This window comes from Camelus ferus, chromosome 6 (assembly GCF_009834535.1).
Source record: "Camelus ferus isolate YT-003-E chromosome 6, BCGSAC_Cfer_1.0, whole genome shotgun sequence".
NCBI classification, from domain to species: domain Eukaryota; kingdom Metazoa; phylum Chordata; class Mammalia; order Artiodactyla; family Camelidae; genus Camelus; species Camelus ferus.
In genome coordinates this window covers 7,288,399-7,313,837 of record NC_045701.1, presented here as the reverse complement: position 1 = coordinate 7,313,837, position 25,439 = coordinate 7,288,399, and the positions used below count along the sequence as shown (strand labels likewise).

The 25,439-nt window shown below is 47.8% G+C and overlaps 1 protein-coding gene across 3 annotated transcripts in view; it reads right to left on the bottom strand.

Moving 5' to 3' along the window:
* Window positions 1-25,439, bottom strand: part of RORA (RAR related orphan receptor A) — a 696,960-nt gene that overhangs the window by 390,940 nt on the left and 280,581 nt on the right. Inside the window, exon 2 of one of the 3 annotated variants that reach the window (XM_032481051.1) lies at window positions 11,206-11,337. The exons of 1 other annotated variant lie outside the window; for it this stretch is intronic. In XM_032481051.1, the coding sequence (XP_032336942.1) occupies window positions 11,206-11,337 (132 nt within the window). Of the gene's footprint in view, window positions 1-11,205; window positions 11,689-25,439 lie in introns of those variants that run through there. One more of the 3 variants, XM_032481050.1, reaches the window with a different exon arrangement.

Here is a 25,439-nt window from a genome sequence, read left to right as displayed (position 1 = left end):
ATAACCCCACAACTGCCACACGTACCATTAAAGTACCATTTGTACATGTAATTTCCAAACAGGGGTTGAAGGTCATGCCCACATCAATCTTTTCAACCCGCTCATCTGCACAGGAAATCAAACTGGCAGGGAGGTGGTCCCGACCATCACAGGAAATCTCTTCCTCTCTGAAATCTTGTTTGTCGTTTCTCTTCTGCTGCTTTATGCCCTCTGTGGTCTCTCTGGCCATGTCAGAAATAGCTAGGCTGTGTCAGAGGCAAACAAGTGATTTAAGCTCTCTTAGCAAGCATTTCTGGTACCCAGCTCTGGGCTGATCCAGTGGCTGGATATGCAAAAATCTTACTTAACAATAGCTTGGGGATGAACGCTGTGGTCACTTGGGTTAATGATAACTAATATTTTCATCATACGTTAGGATTTTTAAAGGACCTGACCTACGTCTTTCATTCATTATCATCATTGGTGATTATAGTAGTAGCAGTGCAGTTTATCGAGTGCTTGGGCTAAAAACTTTAAGTATATATTTTATCATTTAATTCTCACAGCAACTTTATGAGTTAGGAATTATTACTCCTATCTTAAAATCAAGGAAGTTGAGGCTCAGAGAGTGTAAATGACTCCAAATGCTCCAAGCAGCTAGAATAAGGGAGCGCCAGGATCGGAACCCGATTTTCTGACTCTAAAGCTCATTCTGGATCCTTTAACCACTTTGGGAGGGAGGAATCACCATCACCACTGCCATCAGCAACTTCTGCATTTTACACATGTGGTAAATGGGGCACAGAGAGGTAAAGCAGCTTACTCAGGGTTACTCAGCATGGAAGAGTTTCAAAGGAGAGGGAAGAGCCAGTCATGGGGGTTAGTGGAATCTCCGACTCTCTAAACATACATCACAGCAGCCTTTTTGTCTTCTTCAAGGACCAATGGAAAGAGGAGCAGAAGAGTCCAGAGATATAGCCTATTCACCTGTATGAGAGGCATCTGTACAAGACATTCAGCCAGAGACATCCCCTCTCTGGGCTCAGGGACCTCAAGTATGTAACCATGAGTTAGATAAAAGCTCTCATAGTCCCTTCCAGAGCTACCACTTTAGGCTCATTGTGAGTTCTTTGAGCTAGAAATGTGGAAATCTAACATAGCATCATCTTCTCAAAACTCAACCTGTACTGTCCCTGTTAGAGCCCAGATAACCATATTGTCACAAAGCCATCGCTTTATAAAAGGAGGTGTGATGGGCTGAGGATGGCCACAGACAGCTTACTTTCAGGAGTAATCAGTCACTCCAGGAGCAAAAGGGGAAAGACAGTATATACTGCACTCTATCTAGATCCCCTGTGTAATTTAGCAAAGCTGCCCAATTTGTGAAGAGGTCTGTGCAAAGTCCCTGGGGTCAGCAACTCCAGTCAGAACTCAAGTCTTGTAATTCTTCAGTGACAAGTCTGTTGTCAGAATCCTTTTCTCAGGTGCGCTATGAATACAGAAGCAGCTTCTTGACTTCTTCCACTCAGAGATGCCTGGTTCTGGCCTCTGAGCCTGTGCCTGGGGAGACTGTTCAGAACTTCCCACTTCCACCGAGAAACACACAGGACACATGCTCATAGGGCTTCTTTCCTGCCCCTGGCTCACCCTGGGCACGGGGTGCCTTCTGCAGTTGGGTTTATAGTTGTTCCATCCTGGGGAGGCCCCTGTGTCAGGACCACCATCAGTCCAGCTCTGAAGGGACCCTGGTGCCTGAGCTGTTTGTGTGTCAGGGGTTCAGGGGATCTTTGGTGTCCAGAGATCCTTGGCATCAATTTATTTCCATTTAAATATGTTTTCCCTTGATTCAGAATGAACTGAGAGAAGCAAAAATACTAATGAAAATGGAATGCAAATATCCCAGGCTCCTTTTTCTCCGAAATGCCCTATTTTCCCCCCTCCATGGTACTAATGTTTTAGAAATAGAAGGCACCTCTAGAGAGACAGGATAATACCAAATTTTTAAATCTGTAGAAAATGAGTACAGGGGTAGGCGGCACTATTAGTGCTACTAAAAATAAGCTTGGGGAAGCTACAATAAATGGAAAAACCAGAAGACTCATTCCTTTTTTAAAACTGTATTGAAAATCCTGTATGTTCAGAAGCCGTCTTCTCCAGAGATTCCAACAATAATACTTTGGATTCAGCATTCATTTCCATAGTGGGCTCTCTCCCATTTTGTTCCCCTCCCGGCCCTCCCACCACCACCGCCCCAGTGATGCAGGCTGGATGTCGAGCTTAATACCCATACAAGGCAGCGTGGTTCTGCCAACTGAGTACCGTGCCCGACGCCACAGCACTGGGGCCGGAATTATTTTCCTTTATTTCAATTTAATTATTTTTTTTTTACAGAGTTCTAAGGTCACTGCAGACAGACCACCTCATGCTGGAGAGGAAGGATGTCCCCTTGGACTTGGACGTACTTCCCAGTCTGTTTTGTCCTCAGCGGACGCAGTTCCCCGCCCCTGGGACCTCTGCGGGAGGAGGGGTGGGGTGGGGTCTGCTGACACCACTGACCCCAGAGCAGGTCAAACCACGTCCCGAGACGTCACGCGAGCCATCGACCGCTCTGCTGGACTAGAATAATGACTGCAAATATTCAGACTGCAAGGACACGGGCTCCCAATATTCCACCAGCTTTGGGTTCTGCTCCAGATGCCAAGCTGGATGCATCTGCCAGCCTCAGCCACAGACTCCCAGCTGAGCTGTTCTGAGGCATCTGAGAATTTCTGGGAGTTTAACAGAAAAACAGAAAAAAAGAAGACTTTGCCAAGCCCCGAGTGCCAGGCGTCAATGCTCTGAGACCGGCTCCCTAGCACCTACGTTGGGCCAGCAGGAGAAGTCCAAGGGGGCAGTAATCCCAGGACCGAACTTTATTCCTGCGTCTCCATCTTCTCGAAAACTATGGTGATACTTAATCCTCACACACATAAAGCAATGGAGAAAGATGGGCTCAGAAGATCTGTAGCAAGAGAGTCACAGAATATTTATAAAGAGGGCACTTGTAAAGTGGCTGGTCTACTTCTCTCATTTCATAGACAAAAGCACAGAGGCCGAAGGTTCTGAACCGGCGCCCCCCTCCCCCTTCCCCAGCACACGTGGGAGCTGGGGACAGCGCTCTGGCTGGCGGGGGGTTCTGGCTTCTAAGTCAGAGTTCATACCACCACCCAGGGGCCCCTGTTGTGGTTTCTAGTTTGATTCCTGGAGCCTCCGGGAGAAAAGCAGCCTCGGGTGGGGCAGGATTGAAAGGCCAAGATTTTGAACACCTCTCGCTTTTTAACAAGACGATCTGGAATGTATTACCATTTTCCCCGTCTTTGTTTCAGCCCGGGCATTTCTGCCTCTTAAAAGCAGCCAACCCTTCACCATGGAGGTGACGCAGAACTCTACCAATAAAGTAAGTCTGAAAGCCCTCTGCTTCCCGCAGAAAAATCTATATGTGCCCTTCAGCCTCATAATTGAGTTGCAAAGGGGAAAAATAAAATTGTTTCCTAGCTGTGTGGAGCCATTCCACCCAACATGCCAATAAAAAGCAAGTGGTGTTTTTGTCCATGGGATGTCCAGGTTCAAAGTCAGATCTGTGAAGCTAAACAAGGGCTAGGTTATTAACAACAAACGATTACACTCCAGGTTGTATTGAGCAGAGAGAGGTTTGAACTCTTGAGACTAACTGGAAGGGTTCTGAAATGTCAGTGTTGACGTCCCCTGTCCAGATTCCCTGAATCACAGTGGAAACTAAGCCTGAATCTTAAAAAATGCAGCCATCCAGAAAGCCTCATGTCTGTCAGGAGATATGAATATTAATCCTGGGCAGGCAAGTCACTTAGCTATGCCATCAAATAAATAAGTAATGGCCAACTGCATTATATTTTTCTGAGACTTATGGGAAAGACTGAGTAAATAATAATACTCTATTTGTAGAGCACTTTAACTTGTAAAAATCCCTTCCCTCAACCTCAGTTCCCCCCCTGTAATATCTGTAAACAGGTGAACATCTCCTACCTCCAAACAACCCTGTGTAGTTAAGGTTAACAGTCCCATTTTAGAGATGGGAGCACTGAGGCTCAGAGGGGTTAGCTGGCTCATCTAATTTCACACAGCGAGAGAGCAACAAAAAAGGGACAAACCTAGACTGACTAGTTAAACAACCAATTCTCTCTCCACGGAATCACAATGTTTCTATCCTGGTACATGCACAATGCTTTTGAAGGTTAAAACCAGCGACACTATAATAGCTAATTAAATTCATCTCCATCCTGTCACTCATGTCACTATTTAGCAGTCCATGCTCCTCTCCACAGACATAAATCATCCTTGTGTGACCTCAGCTAGCTCCGGAAGCACCTGGCTGCGTCTGATTCAGTGATGGATGGATGAAACGGCTGGACCAGTCCTGCAGCATACCCTCTGCTCCCAAGGCCATTTACACAGTCAGGGCCAAGAACATCGGACCAACCCAGGCTTCCATCACGTTTGGTCTGTTGATTTTATTTGTAGACAAAATACATGGCTGTCTTCCTGTTGTGATTTGCAGGTTCTTAGCAGAAAACGCCTCTTCTTCAATCTTCTTCTATCCCTTCCCCTAAGGTTTTAAATCCCTTGGATGGGGATTTAAACATAATCATTCTACGACGAGAGACAGGTTTAAAGTGCAAATATATTAAAGAATCAATTCAGGGCAATGGACTCATTCGCTAATGCATAAGTAAAACACTAAGCAATTCTTTTTGGAAGCAAGAGGGGCTGAGACACCAGAGGAGAGTCTCAGGCAACTGATGTGGGCAAAGGTCACAGAGGTGGGTATGGGGCAGAATGAGTGTGCTAGGAGCCTCAAAACAGTCCACTGACCGCATCGTTTTGCTGAAGGCAATGCCATTAAACGTTCTAGGCTCTAGAGAAGTGATCTGAGGTTATGTTCATAGGTTTGATTTTTTTTAAAAAGAATTTAAGCAGCTTTATGAGATAAAACTAGATACCATAAAATCCAAACACTGCAAGCGTACAATTCAATGATTTTTAGTAAACTTGCCTAGTAGTATAACCATCACCAGAATCCAGTTTTCGAAACAAGTTTAATTTGAAGAAGTAATACGTTGAAAAGGCCACACTCCTTTCCTATATCACAAGAAGTATTTCTTTTTGTCCTTTGGACTCAAGCATTTATTCTTATGAGTACCTGCCTCCCTTGGGCCCCACTGTCACACTGCATCAAGGCAGCCATGCTTTGGAAGATCTGACTCCTTTCCCTGGCTTCTGCCTGCTGGGATCTGGAGTGAGCTCAGAGCCCAGTCACCCAGGACTCAGACTTAAGGAGGGGCCCCTGGTCCACCATCACTTCCACCGCCTCCACACCCACAGCTTGGAAAGTTACAGAGAGCCCTTGGTCACACCTCCAGCCTCCAGAACCAGGAGAACATGCATGTGGTCAGCCCCTCCACCCCAGCTTACTACACCCACTCCTCCTGGGAGAGCCTGAAGGAAATTGGCCAGCATCTTGGCATTCCCTTCTGGTTGCCAAGCCCCCTCGTTGTTTTTGCACTTAGAGACCGTTGGCACAATTCCTTCCCACCCCGCTACCCCCCTTCCCCAGCCACCATGTGACAGGCCACACTCTTCCTTTATCTCAGGGGACCAAATCAATGACTTACCCCATTCCAGGTCTTTCTGTTTCACTGCGAGTCAAGCACAAGACAGAAAGCCAGCTCTATTTTAAGGCAAACGCTAAAACAAAAACACTGCTGTGCTCTGCGGGCATTTGTGTGTCCTGGAATGAATTTTCCAGCAGACATGGGTAAAGAAGGAGTACGAGCAAATATTTGGTTAAGTATAGAACCCACTTAAACACCATAGATTTACTGTTTAGGTTCAAAGTAACAGTTGTGGAGTGGGAGTCTATCAAAGGGAGTCTGAACAAAAGGTATGTTTGCCTTTCCACATGCTGTTCTCCCTTTTGACAATCCTCTTTCCACCTATCTGTCCTTCCATCTCATCGCTCTACCAACCCAAACAACTGACCGCGTCTTCTTCCCATGTCACTGCTTCCCACTTAGGCTGGTAGATCAGATGTTTCTGTTTGGTATCATACTTCCACATTGTGAGTCTTATAGGAAGGGGACCCAGTCTTCTTCAACCCAGGTGTCTAACACTACACTCAGCATGTAAAAGACACTCAAAGGACGATCTGTACTCCACTGACGACAAAAGGACCGTGAAAACAAACAGGGGCTCCCACGCAGAGCAAATATTTCCTTCTGCAGGCAGCTGTGCTAATTCGCCAGACTTTACATGACCAGGGAACAATTTGTGATCAGTTGTTGAACTAAGAAATTGTTCTGGACTCAAGCAGCACCAAATGTAAATGGCGACGCTGGACTGCAAGAGAAAGGGCTGCAGGCTTTGGGGCAGGAGCTTGCCCACTGAGACCACCAGGGGAATGCAGCCTCCTAGCGAAAGAGAACACGTTGACAACTTTACAGCTGCGATATGTTAGGTTAAGGCAACCACTCCCCCCTACAAACATCTACAGTCAGAGCTGTACCCACAACAAGAAATATAAAGATGTGCTTCCTATCTGTGGCTTATGGATCGTCTTCGCAATTTGAATGTCGTCTGTAACATCCACTATTGTATCCCCAATGCTTAGCACAGCACCCAGAACGCAGAAAACACTTAGTAAATACTTGTGATGTGAATGAATATTTCATAGTCTGGCTGGCTTCTTTCCCCATAAAATGTGCATATTTTTTCCCCTTTGTGCTCTAAAAACACAAGTGTCCTGGAATGAATTTTCCAGCGAACATCTCATTCATCTGGGACGTGATCCATGAACATGATTAACAAATGGGAAATAAGCCAGCCTGTGCAAACCAAGGCCTGGGAGTCCCACCATTTAGAAAATAAGTGCCATGAAGACTCGGAATCTCAGGCATCCTAAAGTGAGTGTCCACCTTCTGAAGGACCCTGGAAATGTGAGAGGACTCTGCGAGATGGTGGGACATCCAGAAAGAAGCAGGATGAAGGGGACATAAGGGGACTAATGCTTCCGTTGGCACCTACTCTGAGCCACGGATCTGGTACTCGCATCTCTTATTTCAGTAATGATAACAGAACCTACCTGATGGTTACGGCCATTGTGACTTTACTACTGAGGAGGGAAGGATCAGAGAGACTGCGTATCATACCCAAGGTCACCCAGCTAGGAAGTGGCCACGTCAGAACTTGAACACAGACCTATGTAACTCTAAGGCTAATGCTCTCCCCAGTCCACCATGTATCTGACACTAGCATCCCTCTGGATTTGGAGACCCACAGGGCAGGGACCAGTCTTACTCATCGCTGTAGCCTGCTCTCCTCACAGTGGACCAGAAGATGCGCTAACACGTTTCCTGAGCTGCATCCCAGATCACAAGTACTGACACTTCTCGACCAAGAAGCAGTCTGACCATAGCCCAGCCGTCCCCTGAGGGAGGACACACACCTTCACAGCGCTGGCCCTGGAGGAAGTACCCAGGCAGCACTGATTTTACCGGTGGAGCACAGGCTTCTCTGCAGAGATGCGTCCTTACTGTTACAAGGACCTTTGCAACTCAGCCTATGCAGCAATAACCCAGGGGGCTTGCAGAGTTCCTTCTGGAGCTTTGAATGGCAGCATTCAATGTCTCCTCCCTATGGCTACCCTGGCTGCCCAGCACAGACAATGCAGAGCCTCCCAGGTCTGTGTTCAGTCTGCCCTTAAAAAAAAAATTATTTATTTAAAAAATTTTGCTGGGGGGGGGGCATAATGAGGTTTATTTATTTATTTTTAATGGAGGTACCGGGGATTGAACCCAGGACCTTGTAAATGCTAAGCATGGGCTCTACCACTGAGCCACAGCCCCCAGGCTTCCTTTATTCAAGGTTGGAGGATGGTTCTGAGTGGCAGGTTTGGTCTAGGCTGCCAGAGTTCAGCATCAGGAAGCCCAGGTTCTAGTCCCCGTTTCACCACTGGTGGGGGGAGGGGGTCTAGCAGGGGAGGGTTGGCTGCTGGGGAAATCACTCGTCCTCCCTGCCCTTAGCTCCTCATCTGTAAGACTTGACAGATAATTTCTGAGCACTGTAGAACTTTCTATGACAATGAAAAAACTCTACTTTCTGCACTGCCTGACATAGTAGTCACTAGCCACCTGTATCTGTCTATCTATACACACACACACACACACACACACACACACAAAGTACTGGAAAGACAGTGTGATTCAGGAACTGAAAACTTAACTTAACATGATTTAAATTAATTTAGGTTTAAATTTAAATAGCTGCAGGTGTCTACTGGCTCCCTATTGGACAGAGAAGCAAGAAAACTTCAGCTCTGAGCAGCAGAGAGGGAAGCAGCTTAAGGTAGCTTAAGAGTTCCGGCTCACATGGATGTGGGTTCAAATCCCATTCTGTAATTTACCAGCTACCCGATGTAGCCCAAGACATTTAACTTCTTGAAGACTTGGTTTCTTCTTTTATAAAATGGAGACAGTAATGGCTTCCGTACAAACGTGCTGTGAAAACTGAATGAGATCACGCTCGGAGTGTCCTGACTATCACATGAAGCGAAGGGTGTGTGTGGGGGGTTCTTTCTCTGATTAATCCATTATTTCATTCACCGAGACATCTCCATTCCAGTGGAAGGAGAGAGAGGTTTAATATCCACCGGGTGGGGCACTGGGGGAGGGGAGGGGAGGGAGGTGCCGGGGAAGGACTGGCACTTTTGCTACTTCACATTTTTCCCAGGGCCGTCCCTGGATGTGTTGTTTGACTGATTGGGTCAAATTACACAAGATCTTGCTAGATATTCAGATTCCCTCAGATGTATCTGTGTTGTGTAATCTTCCCGGCCTTGTAAAGGAACAGCCCTGACTGGCCAGAGATATTACAGGCGGCCTCTTCACTGAGATTTACGGTGCACGAGAAGGAAGGGAAGGGTCCTCGACATCCTATGACAAGCGCGTCAACAGTCTGAAACCTCAGGGCGACACTTTCTGCGCTACACGGCTGTTATTTTCTAGGTGGAGTAATTAACCAGCGACCTGCCCCCAGGACCAAGGCAAAAGCTGTTGAGGAGAACGTCAGTCTCCAACTCCTTTTGCCCCCAAAGATACCAACCATGACGAATCTGGATCCCCTCCGTCTTAATAAATAGCTTCCTATCCATTAGACCCTTGCAAACATCATTTAAATCAGTGGGAGGATATGAACAAACCCCAATGCCCAGGCTACATATACCACATTCGTTTGAGCACCAAGAGTTTCGAGGGAGCGATCTGGGTGGAAACTCCGGAGTTAAGTGCACAGGGAGCCTTGATTTCTATCAAATGCTCAAAGCCTCATCAGATCATGCTGATGTTCCATTCAGCGCACGCTGCTTACGGCGACTAGAATGTTTCTCAACCAACATGCTCTTTAATAAAGTCTAATTTGGGGGCATTTCCACATTGTTAGTGTTGACAGGGAAATTCCCCACTGAATTGGTGAGGGGAGGGGCTGGCGCTTGAAGAAGTATTAAGATTCCGGAGCCCAAAAACCGTCACCAGAAGAGCTGCTTCGACAGCTTCTGCGTGCTGCCACCTGGTGGGGCCTGTCCCCAGCTTGATCACTGCTCCTCTCTCGTGGGCTCCCGCCGCCTCCCCCAAAGAGATGTAATTTAGGGAAATGTCATGCATTTTTTTCAATCCAATTTACTGGTGCCTTCCACATTGATCAGACTTCCCTCTCCTTTTTCCTCCCATCTGGTTAATATAATTATTGCTTTCACATGGTGAAGCCATTTTACGTAATAGCTTTGTTTGTTACTATGGTTACAAGTTAGGCAGTACTTTGGAATATAAATCTATCATCTCCCGAAAGCAGTCTTCCCTTTGTCAAAGTGCAGCCCTCACGCGTATCAGAAAGCAAGCTGGGGGTGGTGGCATTGGTTTTCTGTCTTAGGGAAAGTGGCCTTTTGTGGCCAAATTGTATCCTCCGAGCCTGGTGTATAAGCACTCCTTGGAAACTGCTGGCTGCTGGCCTACCTTCGTCCCCGGGTATAGTAGGCACCCTTAAAGAGAATTATCCGGGAGAAAGACTGCAAAGTCGACTGTCCAGCAAAGCTGCCAGGCCAGAGCCCTCCCGTCTCATGGCTGGAGTAGTTACTGGACTGTTTACTCTTGGCTGATTTATTTCTCAGCTAAAGGCAAGGGCTGAGAACATAATCTCTCAGGAGTTAAATTTCTTTGGGTGTAATCCCTTCCTCTCACGCATCTGAAGCATCACCCCTTATTTCCTGATGGAAATGGAGTTATAATCTCCCTTTAGAAAAATGGCAAAAGTTCAGAGCTGGGTGCAATCCGCCACCCTCAAGTGACAAAGCGTGACCGTGTCTCTGCTGTGACAGCGCTTCACACCCAGCTGAATCAGACGCGGCCCTCGGAGTGCAGACGCCGTCTGGCCTGTGAAGTGGGGCTTTCCTCCCGGCCTCGGTCGGCGATAACCGCGAACCCTGGAGAGGGCTGAGGGGTTACCGCCCCGTCCACGTGCGGACCCCGATCTAATCCTCGCGACAACGCCAGGAGGCGTGCGTCGCCACCAGCCGGCATCACTCTCATCTTAACGGAGGAGGAAATGGAGGCTCGGAAGGATTAAGTACTGCCCCCAAATCACACTACTCATCAGTGGCTAAGCCTGGACTCCTCATCTTTGGCTCCAAGTTCTGCTTCCCTTCTAGGGAGCCTTTGCTGCCAACTCAACAGAGGCTCCCTTTCCAGCTTCAAACAGCAGGGACAGACCAGGAGAAAAGAAAGAACAGGGACTATCAACGCTGCCCCCAAGGCCTTCATTCAACCAAACAGAACCAGCTCTAACCATCTTCCCCCCTCTGTGGGAGAAAGTTACTGCTCTGGTAGCGCGCTGGTGAATTTCCAGTGGCTACTCATTAGCTAGCCGTGTCATTCAAATTTATTATCCCCGAACAAGAACATACTTATTTACATCACTCACATGGCAGGATAATTTGCAGTTATATAATTTCACAGCAATTATGACCGGAATTGCCAGGTAGAAGGAAACCAGGCACTTTGGCGGTGCCTGTTTACCAACAAGCGGCGACCTTGGAATCGCCCAGTGATGACATGAGTAGCCGAGGCCTTGGAGGAGAGAGAGGTGGTTCATCGTGAGGGACTTTACCTTTGCGTTCCCCAATGACAGAAAAGGCAGGAACCTTGGAGATACCAGGGGTATTTTTTTCTTCGTCGTCTTCTGGCGGGCGAGGATGCCGTTCTGCAGGTTTATCCTGTTTGTGGGCGTGTCTGGGGTGCTCTGGTGACAGGGAGGGGGCAGAAAGAGATGTGTGAGCTTCAGCGAAGGGTGCAAGCGCTGAGCTGTGCCGGGCTCGTCTCCTCGTCTGTTGAGCCAGGGCACAGGAGGCAATTACTGCCTTGTAAAGCGGCGGGCGAGGAAGCTCGGAGAACCTACACTTGGGCTGATGGGCACAGGAGTCACGGGGCTGAGTGACTGCCTGGTCACCTGCTGTATGGGACCAAAAGAACCTAAGTTGGAGAAAGGAGGCCACAGGGAGAGGAGCTGGTGGATTCCATACACCACGGATGCTATGAAAAGGCATGCAGCTCATGTGACACAGACTGGGCATGCGTCACCCCTCTCCTCTCCCGCAGAAAACAAACATGATCCCAGGGCTGGTTTTCTTGGCAACAGTGTCCTCCCTGTCCCTTTCTCTGCATCCCCTGTTCTGAAGTTGCTCTTACTGTTTGTTTTCACTGGCTGTCGCCGGCATGGGGAGGAGAAACCCATGCGACGTGATGGTTCTCAGCCCTCCCGATGGTTCTTAGCTGGGCTCACGGAGACTAAAGGAAGCACTGGCTCTTAGAACTGCAAGGGGCCCCTCATCTAACAGATAAGAAACCCGGGGCCCAGAAGCAGAGAGCACGAGGGCCAAAGGCACGCAGTGGATAAATGGCGGGGCCAAGCCCGGAACACGCACCCGCCACCTCCACGTGGTTTTTCCACAATGCAGCTCCATCGTGAGGGAGGAGCTGTTGCAGCTGTCAAATTGAGACGAGGCTAATATAAATAATAGCCGGATGGGGAGTGCCTCTGCGCCTGTCAGGAGCGCTGCTCTGGGATCACTCTTTTCTTTGCCTTTTAAAACCACCTTACACAAAAACCCCTGTATCAAATCCTTTCAGTGGTCCTTCTGGCCTGAAAGGCCTCCTACCACGAGATAAAGAGAACCCCGCCGTCCGCAGTGATTCCCCCTTCTCCCCTGGCTGCTAGGAGGAGGCGGAGAGCCACGTTCTGGGCGTATCTGTCCCAGCTCTCCTCGGGGAGGGGGGTTTCACTTTAGTTTTCTCTCCCTCTCTTTGGCCTGGCACCTGCTTTTACACTAGGCAAATTTGCGTTGGTCTTTTTCTACCCGTGTCTTCATTATAAAATTCTGGACGGCGGCGGGGCTAGCCCCAGTCGTAAACACAAACCAGGGCTGCTCTTTACATCTTGGGGTTCAACCCCGCAGGAACCGAAGTGTTACAGAATTTATAGCCTCGTTGGGAAGGGCCCCGCCCCCCCCCCCAGGGCTATCTGCATACAGCGTGCAAGGGAGGGCAGGCTCAGTTTCAGTGAAAAGAATGGTAGGCGGAAGACGCGGGCTCCCTGTACCAGCCAGACGCATCATCTTGCGCCATGACCCATAATATCCAGGACAGTCAGACGCAGAATCAAGGCTTCTGGAGGCCCTGGAAGCTGTGCAGTTGCAGGAGAGAACTGTAACAATGTGAGACGCTGTTTGGTAACCGCAAAGGAAAGCAGCTGACACTTTCCGGATGGCGGCAGCGTGCCCGCGCCCCTTTGCTGGGTGCGGGACCTAGCTAGCTGGCTGTCTAGCATTTTATCATCAACTTCTGTCATCTTTCGAGTTAAATTGTTTCTAATTTTTCTCTAAAAGTGACATCATCGTATTTACTCTTACAGATAAGGAAGCAAAGTTTCAGAATTAGTATTTTCCAGGTCAAATAATAAGCAGACACGGGAGTTGAATGCATCCCCATTTGTATCTGACGCTCACAGTTTCTTCTGTCTTATCACTCCACGTCCTCAGTCACTGTCACCTGGAGCTGTGAAGGGTGGAGCACCCATTTTCACCAAGCTTTCCCAGCACCCAGGTTGGACTTCCAGAAAGAAAAGTGTGGGGGCTACAGGTGTGCAGGGTGCGAAAGACCCACCTAACCGGGGGAGAAGCCCGCAGTTAATCACGGACTATTACAATAGCTATTTTTCATCCTTCAAAATGAAACAGTAATGACACGATTGTTATACAATTGGTGATCCTCAAGGACGCCAAAGGTCAAGATGGATTTTATTAAAATTTTTACTTTGTGAAACTTCTTTGCTTGCGTTGATGGTTTAGATAAGCGTGTTCATAGGTCTCGCCTTTATATAGGTTTTGGCATCCTGGGGTGACACGCTGTTACGTTCAATCAGGGATGCAGGACACTTCAGAGCAGTGCTTCTCTGGGATTAACCTTATTTCAAGGAAGAGTCCTGAAGCACTGAAGGCCTGGACTGGGACTTGGGGTTCATCCGTGCTGGACCAGAATATTTCAGGCTCAAACCCCAGTCCTGATCCTACCTCAGAGCCTTTCAGGAGCCTACGTTATTCCCCAGTGTTACGGAGCTCAGCGCATAAAGCAGTTAATTTCTTCATCTATTTAGAGAGAAATGGGTGATCACACAAACAAACAAGAAACCCAGAGCTCCTGGCTCACGTATGCCTACCCTGTGCCCCTGTCATTCCGTCCTAGGAATAAATCCAATGGAAATCCATCCTGCTGCCCACTCAAGGATGTGTATGTACCACAACATCCATAAATTCGCTACTCATAACAACCCGAAAGCAGAAACCCTCCCAATTCCACCAATAATGGAATGGACACATTCTGACATATTTCTACCATGAAATATACACAGCAGTGAACAAGAAAGACCCGTTTGAGGCACCCCCGCGGATGAATTTCACACACATAATGTGAGGAAAAAGAAGGCACACACCAGAGCATGAGTCCACTTACATGAAGTTCAAAATATATGCAAAAAATTCATCGGGGGTGCTAGAAGTCCAAACAGTGGTCACCTCTGAGGAGGGCTGTGACAGGCAAGGTCACGGGGTGGCTTTGGGGATGGTGCCACCACTCCGGTTTTTTTTTTTTTTTTCACGTTGGTCGAGGTTATTTGATGTGGTCCCACAAAAATTCATTGAGTTGTACAAATACGATTTGTGCACATTTCTGGATATGTGTTATACTTCAAATAAAAGTTAAAGAAGAAGATCAGGGTTCAGTTCCCAGCTCTGCCACTGACCGTGTGACATGTGGAATTCACTTTTCCTTTATGTTACAGCCTTTTCATCTGAGAAATCAGCGTACTACAACCCACTTATGGAGATGTTGTAAGAACAGAATAAGAGGCTGCACATAAAACAGCCAGCCATGAACCTGACAAGCGGTAGCTGCTCGGTAGCATTCATTAGATAAATGGCTTTAATAGAAAATTATTGAATATATGTAAAACTAAACAGAATGGTACAACCCCCCCCCCATGGATATCACCTAGTTTCAATACTTATCAACTTACAGCCCGTCTTGTTTTACCTAAATCTGTCTCCCCACCCATTAAAAAATAAAAGTACATTTTAAAGACATGTATTTTATCTACATATATATACACATCAGTTGGCATTTCTAAAAAATATAACTGTTTTTAAAAACATAATCACAATATCATTAAATACCGCTACAATTATTGCTGCTAATTAACTCAAACATGATTGCCTCAAACGTGTCTTTTTATAACTGGCTTGCTCAAATCAACCCCAACAATATACAGGGATGTGATTTGGTTTTTTTTCAATCTTAGTTTCATTCAATCTCTCAACAGATCACAAGGGCAATGGGCAGAGAGACTGCCTAGGACATCTGTCCATCAATCACAGAATCCTTTTTGTGGAGGAAAAGAACGGTGCTGTCATGAAGTCTCCTAAAAACAGCCCAGATTTCCATCTACAGCCCTCTTCTGAATTCTTTACATCCATGGATGGCGGCTGTCACCGTCAAAGCTAGATCTAACACAGTGAAGGAAAGACACTCCAACACAGGACTGCGAATACAAATGGGAAACCAGCTCCTACTGTCACACAATACACAGAGGAAATCGTAAACGGACATTCCTGGAAGACAGAAAGGGGGTGGCGCCTGGTCTCAACTCTTCAGATGAAACAAGGGTTTTGAGCTCCTCTAATGAACACATCACCCACATCAGGGTGGAAGCCTCAGGTTGTGTCATCTCCCTCTGCTCGTCAACTTTCGTCCTTGTTGCCTTATCTCCACCCTGGATGCCGTCCTCTGAGGTCTGAGCAAAGACAGGATCAAAGGCCCAACCGGGGTTTTGCCTCGTGTTGGTTCTTTAAAAAAAAATAGATGGTCTCCTGGACCGCGTGCATCAGGAGGGTCCTCCTTTCAAGGAGGCATCTTACTGTATTTTATGAAATAGCCAGCTCATGTTCCTGTCTCCTCCAACTAAATCATGAGTGCCCTGAGAAGAGGGCTCTCATTTCATTCATCTGTGCATTCCCTACCCCAGCACGGTGCCTGGCACATCGTAGGCCCCCAAGCAAACGTGTGTAGGCTTAATTGGTGAACAAAGTGAGCAGAGCCCATGGGAAAAGCTCCGTACCAGGAGCTGGAGCCCTGTAGTCTGGCCTTAGCTCTGCCTCTGAGCCATTGGGTGACCCAAGGCGAGCCACTAGCTTCCATGGCCTTCCAGTAATTTCTAGGATCTCTTCCAACTCTCAAAAGAGAGTCCCCAGTTCTAAAATGCATTTACTTTACTTACTACTCTGCTGTATTGAGCCATCTATTAATTCACAGTCTGAAGACTATTTGCTGGGCAAAGCTTGGATACCTTTCAGACACCCCACAGCAATGCAACTCTGTCTTGCTGGTTGCTCCACAGCTTCCCTGCCTATTGTGCTCCTGCCACAAACCAATGCTAACAATCCCACCCAGGATGGCTGGGAGGAACCCTCCCGCCTAACTCACCCTCCGGCATGCCACGTGCTAGATGTGGTTCAGCTAAGTTGCTCTGGAGGCCTCGGTGAACAGGCACCAAAAATGCTACTCTTTCCCCCTTAGACCACGTCTGGCTCTGCTGTAAACAGAGTTGTGACGGCTGACCATTATTCAGGGCGGGCACAGGGCACTGTGTCACAGGAAGGGTCAGCCTACTGAACTCCTACCAAGTAGGGGAAACCCACTGAGGCACCTTCCTCTCTCCTGCCACCCACCCCACACTCCCTGTGTGCTACCCCATTCCAGAAGACAACTGTGGCTCATCGCTCGCTGGCAGCTCACCTCCCGAAAGGGTTTAGCTAACGATTTCTCTGAGGCTTAAGGTGTGACCAGTTACGGGTGCTGGGGAAGTGAAAGGGAGGCATTCATTTCTGCTTATTCCATTCTTGTTCACTCGTTCAAAATTAAACACAAGTGGAAGGTGTAGTCTCTAAATTATAAAAAAAAAAAAACCACAATTTCATTGAACCAGTACTTTATATATGCTCATGATATAAAAATACCTATTGGAATAAAGAACTCTAAAGTTACCACACACTCTCCACATACTAGACACCTTGTAAATTACAGCACCTCTATTTTTTTCCTTTATTTTTAAGTGAGTCTATTTCTTACATGTCTCTAATCATACTTTACCTACCACGTTTTATTAAATCCTATTTTATTTTTAGTAGAATATAAATTCTATTCTATTCTGTTCTCTTCTGTTCCGTTCTAATTCCAATGGAACAGGATACATACAGCTTTATTATATATGGTTGCATTTTTCACTTACTGAAGTGGAGAGTTACATTTTGAGAGGGAACTCTTAATAACAGGAAGCATCTAAGAGACAAAGGAATGAATGTTTTGTGGTAGGGACAGGCTGTTAAGGCAGAGGGTCGTTCCTGGCTTCTCTCCTTGCTGGCCCTCTTCGCTAGCCACGCACGGGGCTGGTCAATGTACAAACCCAGGAATCAACAAAGGCACGTCTGGGACAATAAAGAAACTGGAAGAAACAAAATCTGGTGGTTTCAGATCCAACTCTAACTCTTGTTAGCTCCTGGACAAGTCACTCATTGATTCATTCAGATTCCTAAAAGCACAAATACGCAATGAAATTAATTAGTGAGTCACTAATACACAGGGTGGTGGTAAAGAAGGAACCAGCTAATGTTGTAAAAATACTTTGTAAACTCTAATGATCGGAGAGATACAAAGAGTGATTATTGGTGAGACACGTTAACCTTTTTAAGCATTCACAGGTGAGCTAACCATTGAGAACGCTGCTCCGTATCACATCTTGGCAGGTGGAGCCCATCTGCAGCCACTATTGTAGAAAACTCAATAGCATTTTTTGAGAGTTGTCATATACATATGACTATATATGTATAACTGAATCGCTTTGCTGTACACCTGACACTAACATTGTAAGTCAACACTTCAAGAAAAAAAAGTTTTTTAAGTTTTCATTTTTTTAAACGATGGAACCTTCAGACTATCCATTCTCTTCAAATAGGACTGACTTCCAACGACGCATTTTAAATGCTCCCACACTCAAGTCTACAGGAGTCTGCTGGTCCAGCAAGGCCACCCAAGAGATGTCAAGAGTTACACACACTGTCAGGGGCCACAAAGCGCGGGTCTGCTTCCCTGCACCTCCCAGAGCCCGTGGCCCAACACCACCGTGTCTGTTGGGCCCAGGCAGAAGGAGCCTGGCCCTGCAGGGACCAGTTATCCTCAGCGGGGAGTTAGCCCATCCCCAGAGAGGACCACATGGAGTTTTGGCCCACCTGCTCCACATCTCAGGAGAAGCATTCCACACTGACTGGGGCAGCGACCAGTGGGCTGGCCATCGGAGCTGGAACACTACGCTTCTCTGGGCCTCAGTTTCCTCAGCAGGAATATGAAGGGGTAAGACTTGATGTGTGTCAGGATCCCTTCTCGCTCAAAATGCAGGAACCTGTAAATTCTTACTCATTTTTGTGTGCTGCTCAGAGCCCAGTGGTGCCTGCAGTAACGTAAGTTCTTAGTGACGTTTGTTGAATGAATGAGCAGTGACTAAGCAGATGGAAACTCTGGGCTTACCACGAATGGAAACACAATGATCAGGGAATTCTGCTCTAACTCATCGCATGGTGTCAAGTGATGACCAAAAATGCTTAAGCCATATCCGGCCTGCATGGTCCGACACATGGCGGCACCAGGATGGAGCATACTGAACTGGAGCTGGAACACTCAGGACAGAAGGCTGCCCTACCAGGGACCAGGAAACACGGCACTGGGGCCTGGAAAAGGCAGTATTTCAGGCAGGAACAGATCTGTGCTTTTGGAGGCCTCTCAACATCTGCATTTCTTATAGCTTGTGTGGGTGGTGACACCTTGCTATTCAAAGGCCAAATGTCCCAAGAGGCAGAGTCAGCCATCCTGGAGAAGAGCCTGGAAAGCACCTTACCTGACCTGGCATCCACTGGCACCCCTGCTCTCTACAGCCTTCCATGAGCCCTCGGCAGAGTCCCACATCCCTTTCAGGCCTTTAGGTTCTGCAGTGCTCAGGAAACAGTCTCTGGGCAGGCCGCGGACTTCTCCATGCCTCCATCCTGCCCCAACCTGACCTTTGGCCCATAGGTTTTCCAGGGAAACAAAGCATTAAATTACATTTAAAGTGCATTGGCTGATCTCTCCAGAGAGCATGCTTGGCAACAGGCGGCAAAACTTAAGAACGTGCATACACACTCTGCCTCGCAGTTCCATTTGCAGGAGATAATTTTACAAGCGCACATGGATGTACATGTACATGGATGCTCCTTAGTCTTGCTGATAAAAGAAAGCTCAAACAACCTAATGTCTGTTAATACTGATGTATCAGTTGAAAACATCACGATTTACTGACGAATGAAATACTGTGCATCCTAAAATGATGATGCACAAATACATCACAAAAGATGTGCACAAGAAATGATGACCAAATAAAACCACTTCTGTGATACAGTCCATCCATGTAAATATATCCCGATTATTACGCAGAGAGAGATGACAGGAAGGATCCTCTCAGAAATGTTAACTTATTACCTGCATCTTGAGATTTGGGGTAAATTTTACTCGGTACTTCTCTTTTTCTTCCTTTAAAAAAAAACAGTTTGAACTCTTTACTATGAGCATGTTCTTTTTGAATATCAGAAAATAATTATTTTCATCTGGGAATAGAAAAGAATGTCACTCTTTGGAGATCTCTCCAAAGAGGTGATGAGGATTTGTAAGGATGTAGGCACTGGCCATGCTCATCCTTCTCACCTAACTGCCCAGATAGACGGTTCTGAGCATGCATGGACCAGTTCTTCCAAGGGCATTCCCTTCCAGCTGTCAGGTAGCTGATTCCTGAAGCAGCATTGGGAGGAGGGGGCGGGGTCCACAAACCCCTATTTTTGTATGAGTCTGAAGCAAGCCCTCTCTGTGAGTTTTGGAACAGAGGCAAAGAACTTGCCTTACTATGAACTCTAATGTGCATATGTTGTGGCCCGTTTCCAACCTTAGCAGGACACAGCTGATGAACACTCCAACCACTATTATTAAATAACACTTCTATCAATCGTAAAGACTCACCCTGTATCATCTGCCCTCCCTTTCCTTCTCATATACCAAACACCCAGTCCTTACAGAATATCAGGGTCAGATTAGGGACCATGTGCTCCAATACCCTCATTTTACAAAGCAGGATACACACTCTAGGGAACGCAAATCATTCGAAGTGGATGCTGACAGAGGCTGGATGAGAACTCAGGTCTTCCAGCTCCCAGCCCTGTGCCTCTCTCCACCTCCCTCATGGCCAGACCCTCATCTTGAGCCCATATTTCCTCTTGTTTGGACAACTGCAGTAGTTTCCTAGCAAGTTTTTCCTCCCCCAACCTCCTGCACTCTGGTGCCAGAGGATCTCCCTAAAATACCGTTTTGACCATCTCTCCTCTGAATTAACCTCTTCGAATGTTCCTCACGGCCTTCAGGACAAAGTGCAGACTCCCCGCTGCCTCCCAGGAGCCTCTTCCACGTGCGGCCCTGTTCCAGCCTCACCTCCACACTTTTCCCCTCTCATCTCCTAAATTCACACTATACTCCAACCAGACTGAACCACTGATCATTTCTCAAACAGCTAAGGGGCGTATTGGTGCTTTTACACACACCCTTTGTGCAGCTTGGAATAGACTTCTACAACTTGTTTGCCCAGAGAACTCCTAGTCTTCCTTCAAAACCCAACTTAAGCATCCTAGAGGCCTTCCCTAAGCCCCCAGACACAGCTAAGCTCCATCCCACCTGCTCCCACAGATTCCTGGGCATGACTCGGTACTCAGTAACCGTGCAGTGTATTTACCTTCCCACCAGAGTCTCAATTTTTCCTTGAATTCTGGCGTTTGCTCTTGTCCCTTCATCTTGGGAACACAGAACTTGACACAAAGATGAGAGCAGATATTCCATGAACCTTTGTGGAAGGAAAGAACGACTAAATGGATGAATGGATAGTGAAATGAATGAAGCAATGCTGTCATTCCTTTCAATGACAAGTTCTTTCCACGGGATGGAAACTTGGGGAAGGCCAGAGCAACAGGGAAACCACCTGGCACTTTAAGAGAGCCTTTTACAACTTACTCACGGGCCACAGTGGCATCCTAGAGAAACAGCACACGGCAGCTGGAGAGACTGCACGCTCCCTTACTGTCAAGCAAAGGACAGTTTATTACAAGGACTAGCCTGTAAGTACTTAAAGATTAAATTAATTTTTATGTACTAACCAGCTCTTGAAAATACAAACAAAATTCTAGATCGAAAACCCATGAAAGCTGACAACAGAACTATACATACCCCATATACCTGCGTCCCCGTTAGAGCCGAATATATGACACAGCCCTAGTACATACATTTGCAAAATGAATAGACTAGTTAATAACCAGAAATGGAAGGGTTAAGCCAATACAGTGGGCGCTGAAGAGCCAACTGTTCTTTGTTATCTTAGACCCTGGAGAACTGAAAACAACTCTGAGATCACCCCATCTGACACCCTCCCTTCACAAGGGAGGGATCTGAAGCTCAGAGAGACCGTGTGGCCTCCCCACAGCCCCACAGCAAGTCCCTGAACAAGCTGGGCCCGTGTCCGCATCTTCCGATGGTCCTCACCATGTCCTGCTGTCTTTCTAGGCAAGTCTCAAGCCAGGAAGGCAGTCAGGTACAGAGCCCTGGACACAGGCTTCGTCTTCTTTAAAAGATGCCAAACAGCAGCACAGGCTGGGTGTCCAGGTACACAGCTAACCATCCCCAGAGAGGTTCACCTGCACTTCCAAAGTTGTTTTGTTTTGTTTTGTTTTTTTAAGAAATCTTGAATTATTTGGTGAAGACTGTTGAGCCAAGGAGCAGAAACATCTGTGTGCCCCTCCCCCTCGTCCCTTCTTTGTTCCTCTCTTTGAGCTGGGTCCAATGGAGAAGCATTGTAAGGTGCCCCTGCTGGGTCTACAAGGCCCCTTTTCGGTTCAATTAATGAGCCATAAATAACCCAATGAAGGTGTCAACAAAGAGGGTAATTTATCATACCTTGTCAGGAGGGCGAGCCTTGCGAGGCAAACGCTCATTCACCGTCTGGTGCAACATGTTAAGATTTATTCCTGGCCAGGTCCCTCCTCCTCCCGGCCCCCCTCCCCCAGACCAAAATTTATCTTCCGCAGGAATCCTCACAGGTGTGCTGCTTTGACAAATAAGCTATGAAGTCCGGTATTCATCACTGGCTGGTCTTTGTGGGGATGAAGGCAGTAGGAAATAAATTTATTTTAGAGAGAAGGTGCTTGTGATTCAAACACGCTCAAGGGGAACAGCGAGGTTATTTCCAGCCTCCTGGTTCTGCAAGAGGAGAGAGGGAGATAATGCTCGCACAGCCTCTTTCTCCATCATTTACTGCTCGATGGAAGCGGAGCCAGGACTTGACTGAGCTGGAACCCTTAGCTGCCAGTCTGGACGCTCCAGTCACCTACTCTGGGGAGACGGTGGGCTGGGAAATCTTATGCTGGAGTGCAAAGTGATACATGAAAGTTCAGATGCTCGGAACTGCCGGACCAGGAGGTTTCCCAGCTTCGCTACTCAACTTCTGCCTTGCCTTGGAGCACTGAAATGTGAGTTTGCATAACAGCCACCTGGGGGTGCTTGTTAAAACGCAGCTTCCCAGTTCCTCCACCCACTAGAAGTTCTGATTCAGGAAGTGAAGGGAGGGACCCAGGAATCTGTATTTTGACAAACTCTTCTTTCCTTTTGCCTTCAAGTCACTCAGAGGCATACGTGTTGAGGTATACACTTTGGATCAAGAGCTGTCGCTTGGAGTCCCCAGTGTCACCCACCTGAAAGTTCTGCTGCGACAGGAGCATTCTCTGCCTGTGCTGTCTGATACTGTAGCCAGCAGTCAGCTCATGGCTACTGAGCACCTGATGTGTGGCTAGTGTGAGAGGAGAATCTCTTCATTTGATTTAATTTTAATTACTCAAAATCTAACTGGTCACATGTGGCCAGTGGCTACCATATTGGACAGAAGGGCTCCAGCCCATCCCTCTGCATATTTGAATTCTGAAGAGGACGTACAACCTGGAAAACTCAAGATGCACGTGACAGCCGATATACCAGTCTCCTCCCACTCCCCCTGATTTGCCAGCTAATAAAATACTGCAAGCCCCCGGCGGGGGTGCCCTAGTCACTTACGAACAGGAGGAGCGGGGAACATACCCTCTGTCCTCCACTCCCAAGGTCTATACTCCTGGAGTTTAGAGAGATCCAAGCCCTGAGGCACCTGCTGTGTGGGGCTGCGGGGCTGTCTCTGAGATGAGACGTGGTCTTGGTCCCTAAGCATCAGGTCCTTCCCTTCGCAATGGACGGGGAGAAGATAAATAATTGACATAATACCAGACAGCACAGTGTGATCAATGCTCCGAGAAAGCCCTGGGTTTGCGACAGAAAACACTTACAGACACAAGGGGCCAGGCGTCTCGCGCCCCCTCGGCTCATGTTGTGAGCACTTCTGGGTGGGAGCCATGCCTTCCCCATTTTGGAATTAACGAGACAGCCTAGTAGTTAATGGTGCCCAGCTGACTGGGAGAACTCAGACTTCTGGATTCCTTCTGTGAAGTGTCCCGGGAGATGGCGCACCGTCTCTGCCATGCTGAGATGCGCTCACCCCTACCGCCACCCTTAGCATGAGTGACTGCCATCACCTGTTACCCTGCGACCAGTGAGGGTCCTGGGTCCCCGGGCCTCGCCCAGCGGCTGACACTGTGGGGCAAAGCCAGGATGTGCTCAAGTGAAACAGCCTCACATTGGCTGAGGTGAGGCCCCTACTGTCTTCCTTAAGGCTGCAAGTCAGAGGGGCAAGTGGTTCCTGAGAAGCACAAAGCGGTCTGTTTCCTGATGGTGAAAGGACACCGTGCTCTCCCTTCACAGTGATGTGAGAGGAACTTGCCACCCCCCCCCACACACACACATTTTGAAGGACAGGGGATAAAAGCCACATGGAAGGGAGGCTGGTCAGGGGTCTGAGGGGGAAATCCCACCTGGGAGAAAACTCCCCGGGGAGAGCACAGGGTGTCTCTGACTAGAGCAGCAGGAAGGTTTCAGGCCCACAGCTGGGGCCACCCAGGCCAGTCCGGGGAGGAGGCCTTGGGAGGTGGGCTGGCCCCTGGCCAGAGGCACAGCCCCCCGCCCCCGCCCCGGCTCTGGAAGGGAAGGGGCCTCTATGAGACACCCCCTCCCTACTCAAGTGCTTTCCCAAACTCGGGCCTCTATCCCTGGGGAGGCAGAACCCCGCACCCAGCTGCAGGGGAAGAGGTGGGGAGAGGAGATGCCTGGCTCGCTCTGCCAACCTCCCAGGCTCCCGGAGCCTTTCAAGTCTCCGACATTCAATTCTTTTCATCAAGTGGTATTATGTTGCCTCCAGAAAACAGGCATTTGTAGCAAAAGTTGTGTGCCTGATGCCAAGACTTCAGGCTCCCGAGTACCTTGCACTGGGCTGAAACTGCCTCTCCCTGCAGTGAGAGCGAGAGAGCGAGCTCTGCAGAACTCCTTCCAGGTCCCAGGCCACCGGCAGCTCCTCACAACCAAACGGAAGGGCAGGAAAAGAAGGGGTCTGGTCTGGCAAAACTCTCAGCCCTCTGCCCCAGCAAGTCTGCCTTATGGTGGTTACAGCTTAGACCCCAAACAGCTGCCTGAGATCTCCAGCTAAATATTCCTTTGATCAACACACCAGCTCAATGTTAGGGAGCCAGGTTAAGCCACCGTACTGACTTGGCACTCCAGCTCAGCGCCTGCTGGAAGTGAGGGTCATGCTGGGATGCTGGAGATTCAGGTCTGGAATTCACCCATAGGACCTGTTCTCATCCTGAATCCTAAAAGCAAATTCTAGAAAAATATTATTAAATCAAAAGATGTTTTCCATTTTTTAAACAATTTTTTTAATGAAGTATAGTCGGTTTTCAATGTTGTGTTAATTTCTGGTATACAGCATACTGATATCTATATCTATATCTATATCTATATCTATATCTATATCTATAGATTCGTTTTCATATTCTTTTTCATTATTGGCTATTACAAGGTACTTAAAGAAAAAAAGATCCGTTTTCCAAGAAACAAAGATCCAATGGTGGCAGTAGAGGGGCGACCAGTATTTGGAATAAGACAGCAGTACCAACGTCTTTGAATTCACCCTGAAAAACAAACCGTGGTGTCCCTCTGAGTGGAAAGATCTGATGGTATTTGAAATTTCCAAGACTACTAACAAAGGGGAAAGCTGAGAAAACCGAGACGGCAGAGTTTGCTCGAGAGGCAGTAAATAAAGACGTAAGAAACAGAGGAGGCATGAGCAGGCTTGGGCCCCGTTCCATCCCACCAGGAACCTCAGGCACGTGGCATCCAGGGCAGGACGCAGCTTTGTGAAATGTGGGCCATTCTGGACCTTCCTAAGGAACCATCAATTCTTCCAGAAGTCGTAATGGTTCATTAGTAGTTGTTCCTTCATGATTGGGGAAACTGAGACCACCCTCAGAACAAATAACTAACAGGTAAGTGAAAAAAAGAAAAGTTTCATCAGTTTATCCGTAACTGCCAAGCGCCAAGTTTCTCTGTGCAGAACAAGGAAACAAGTTCCGTGCAACAGCTCGAGATACGCAACTTGGCTTTGCCCGAAGCCATGGCACAGCGAACGTGCGGCTCCCTTCAGATCTCATGCGACCAGCCCTTTGGCGGGGTGGGTGACTGTTTGGGAAGCCTCCCAGGAAAGCTCAGCTC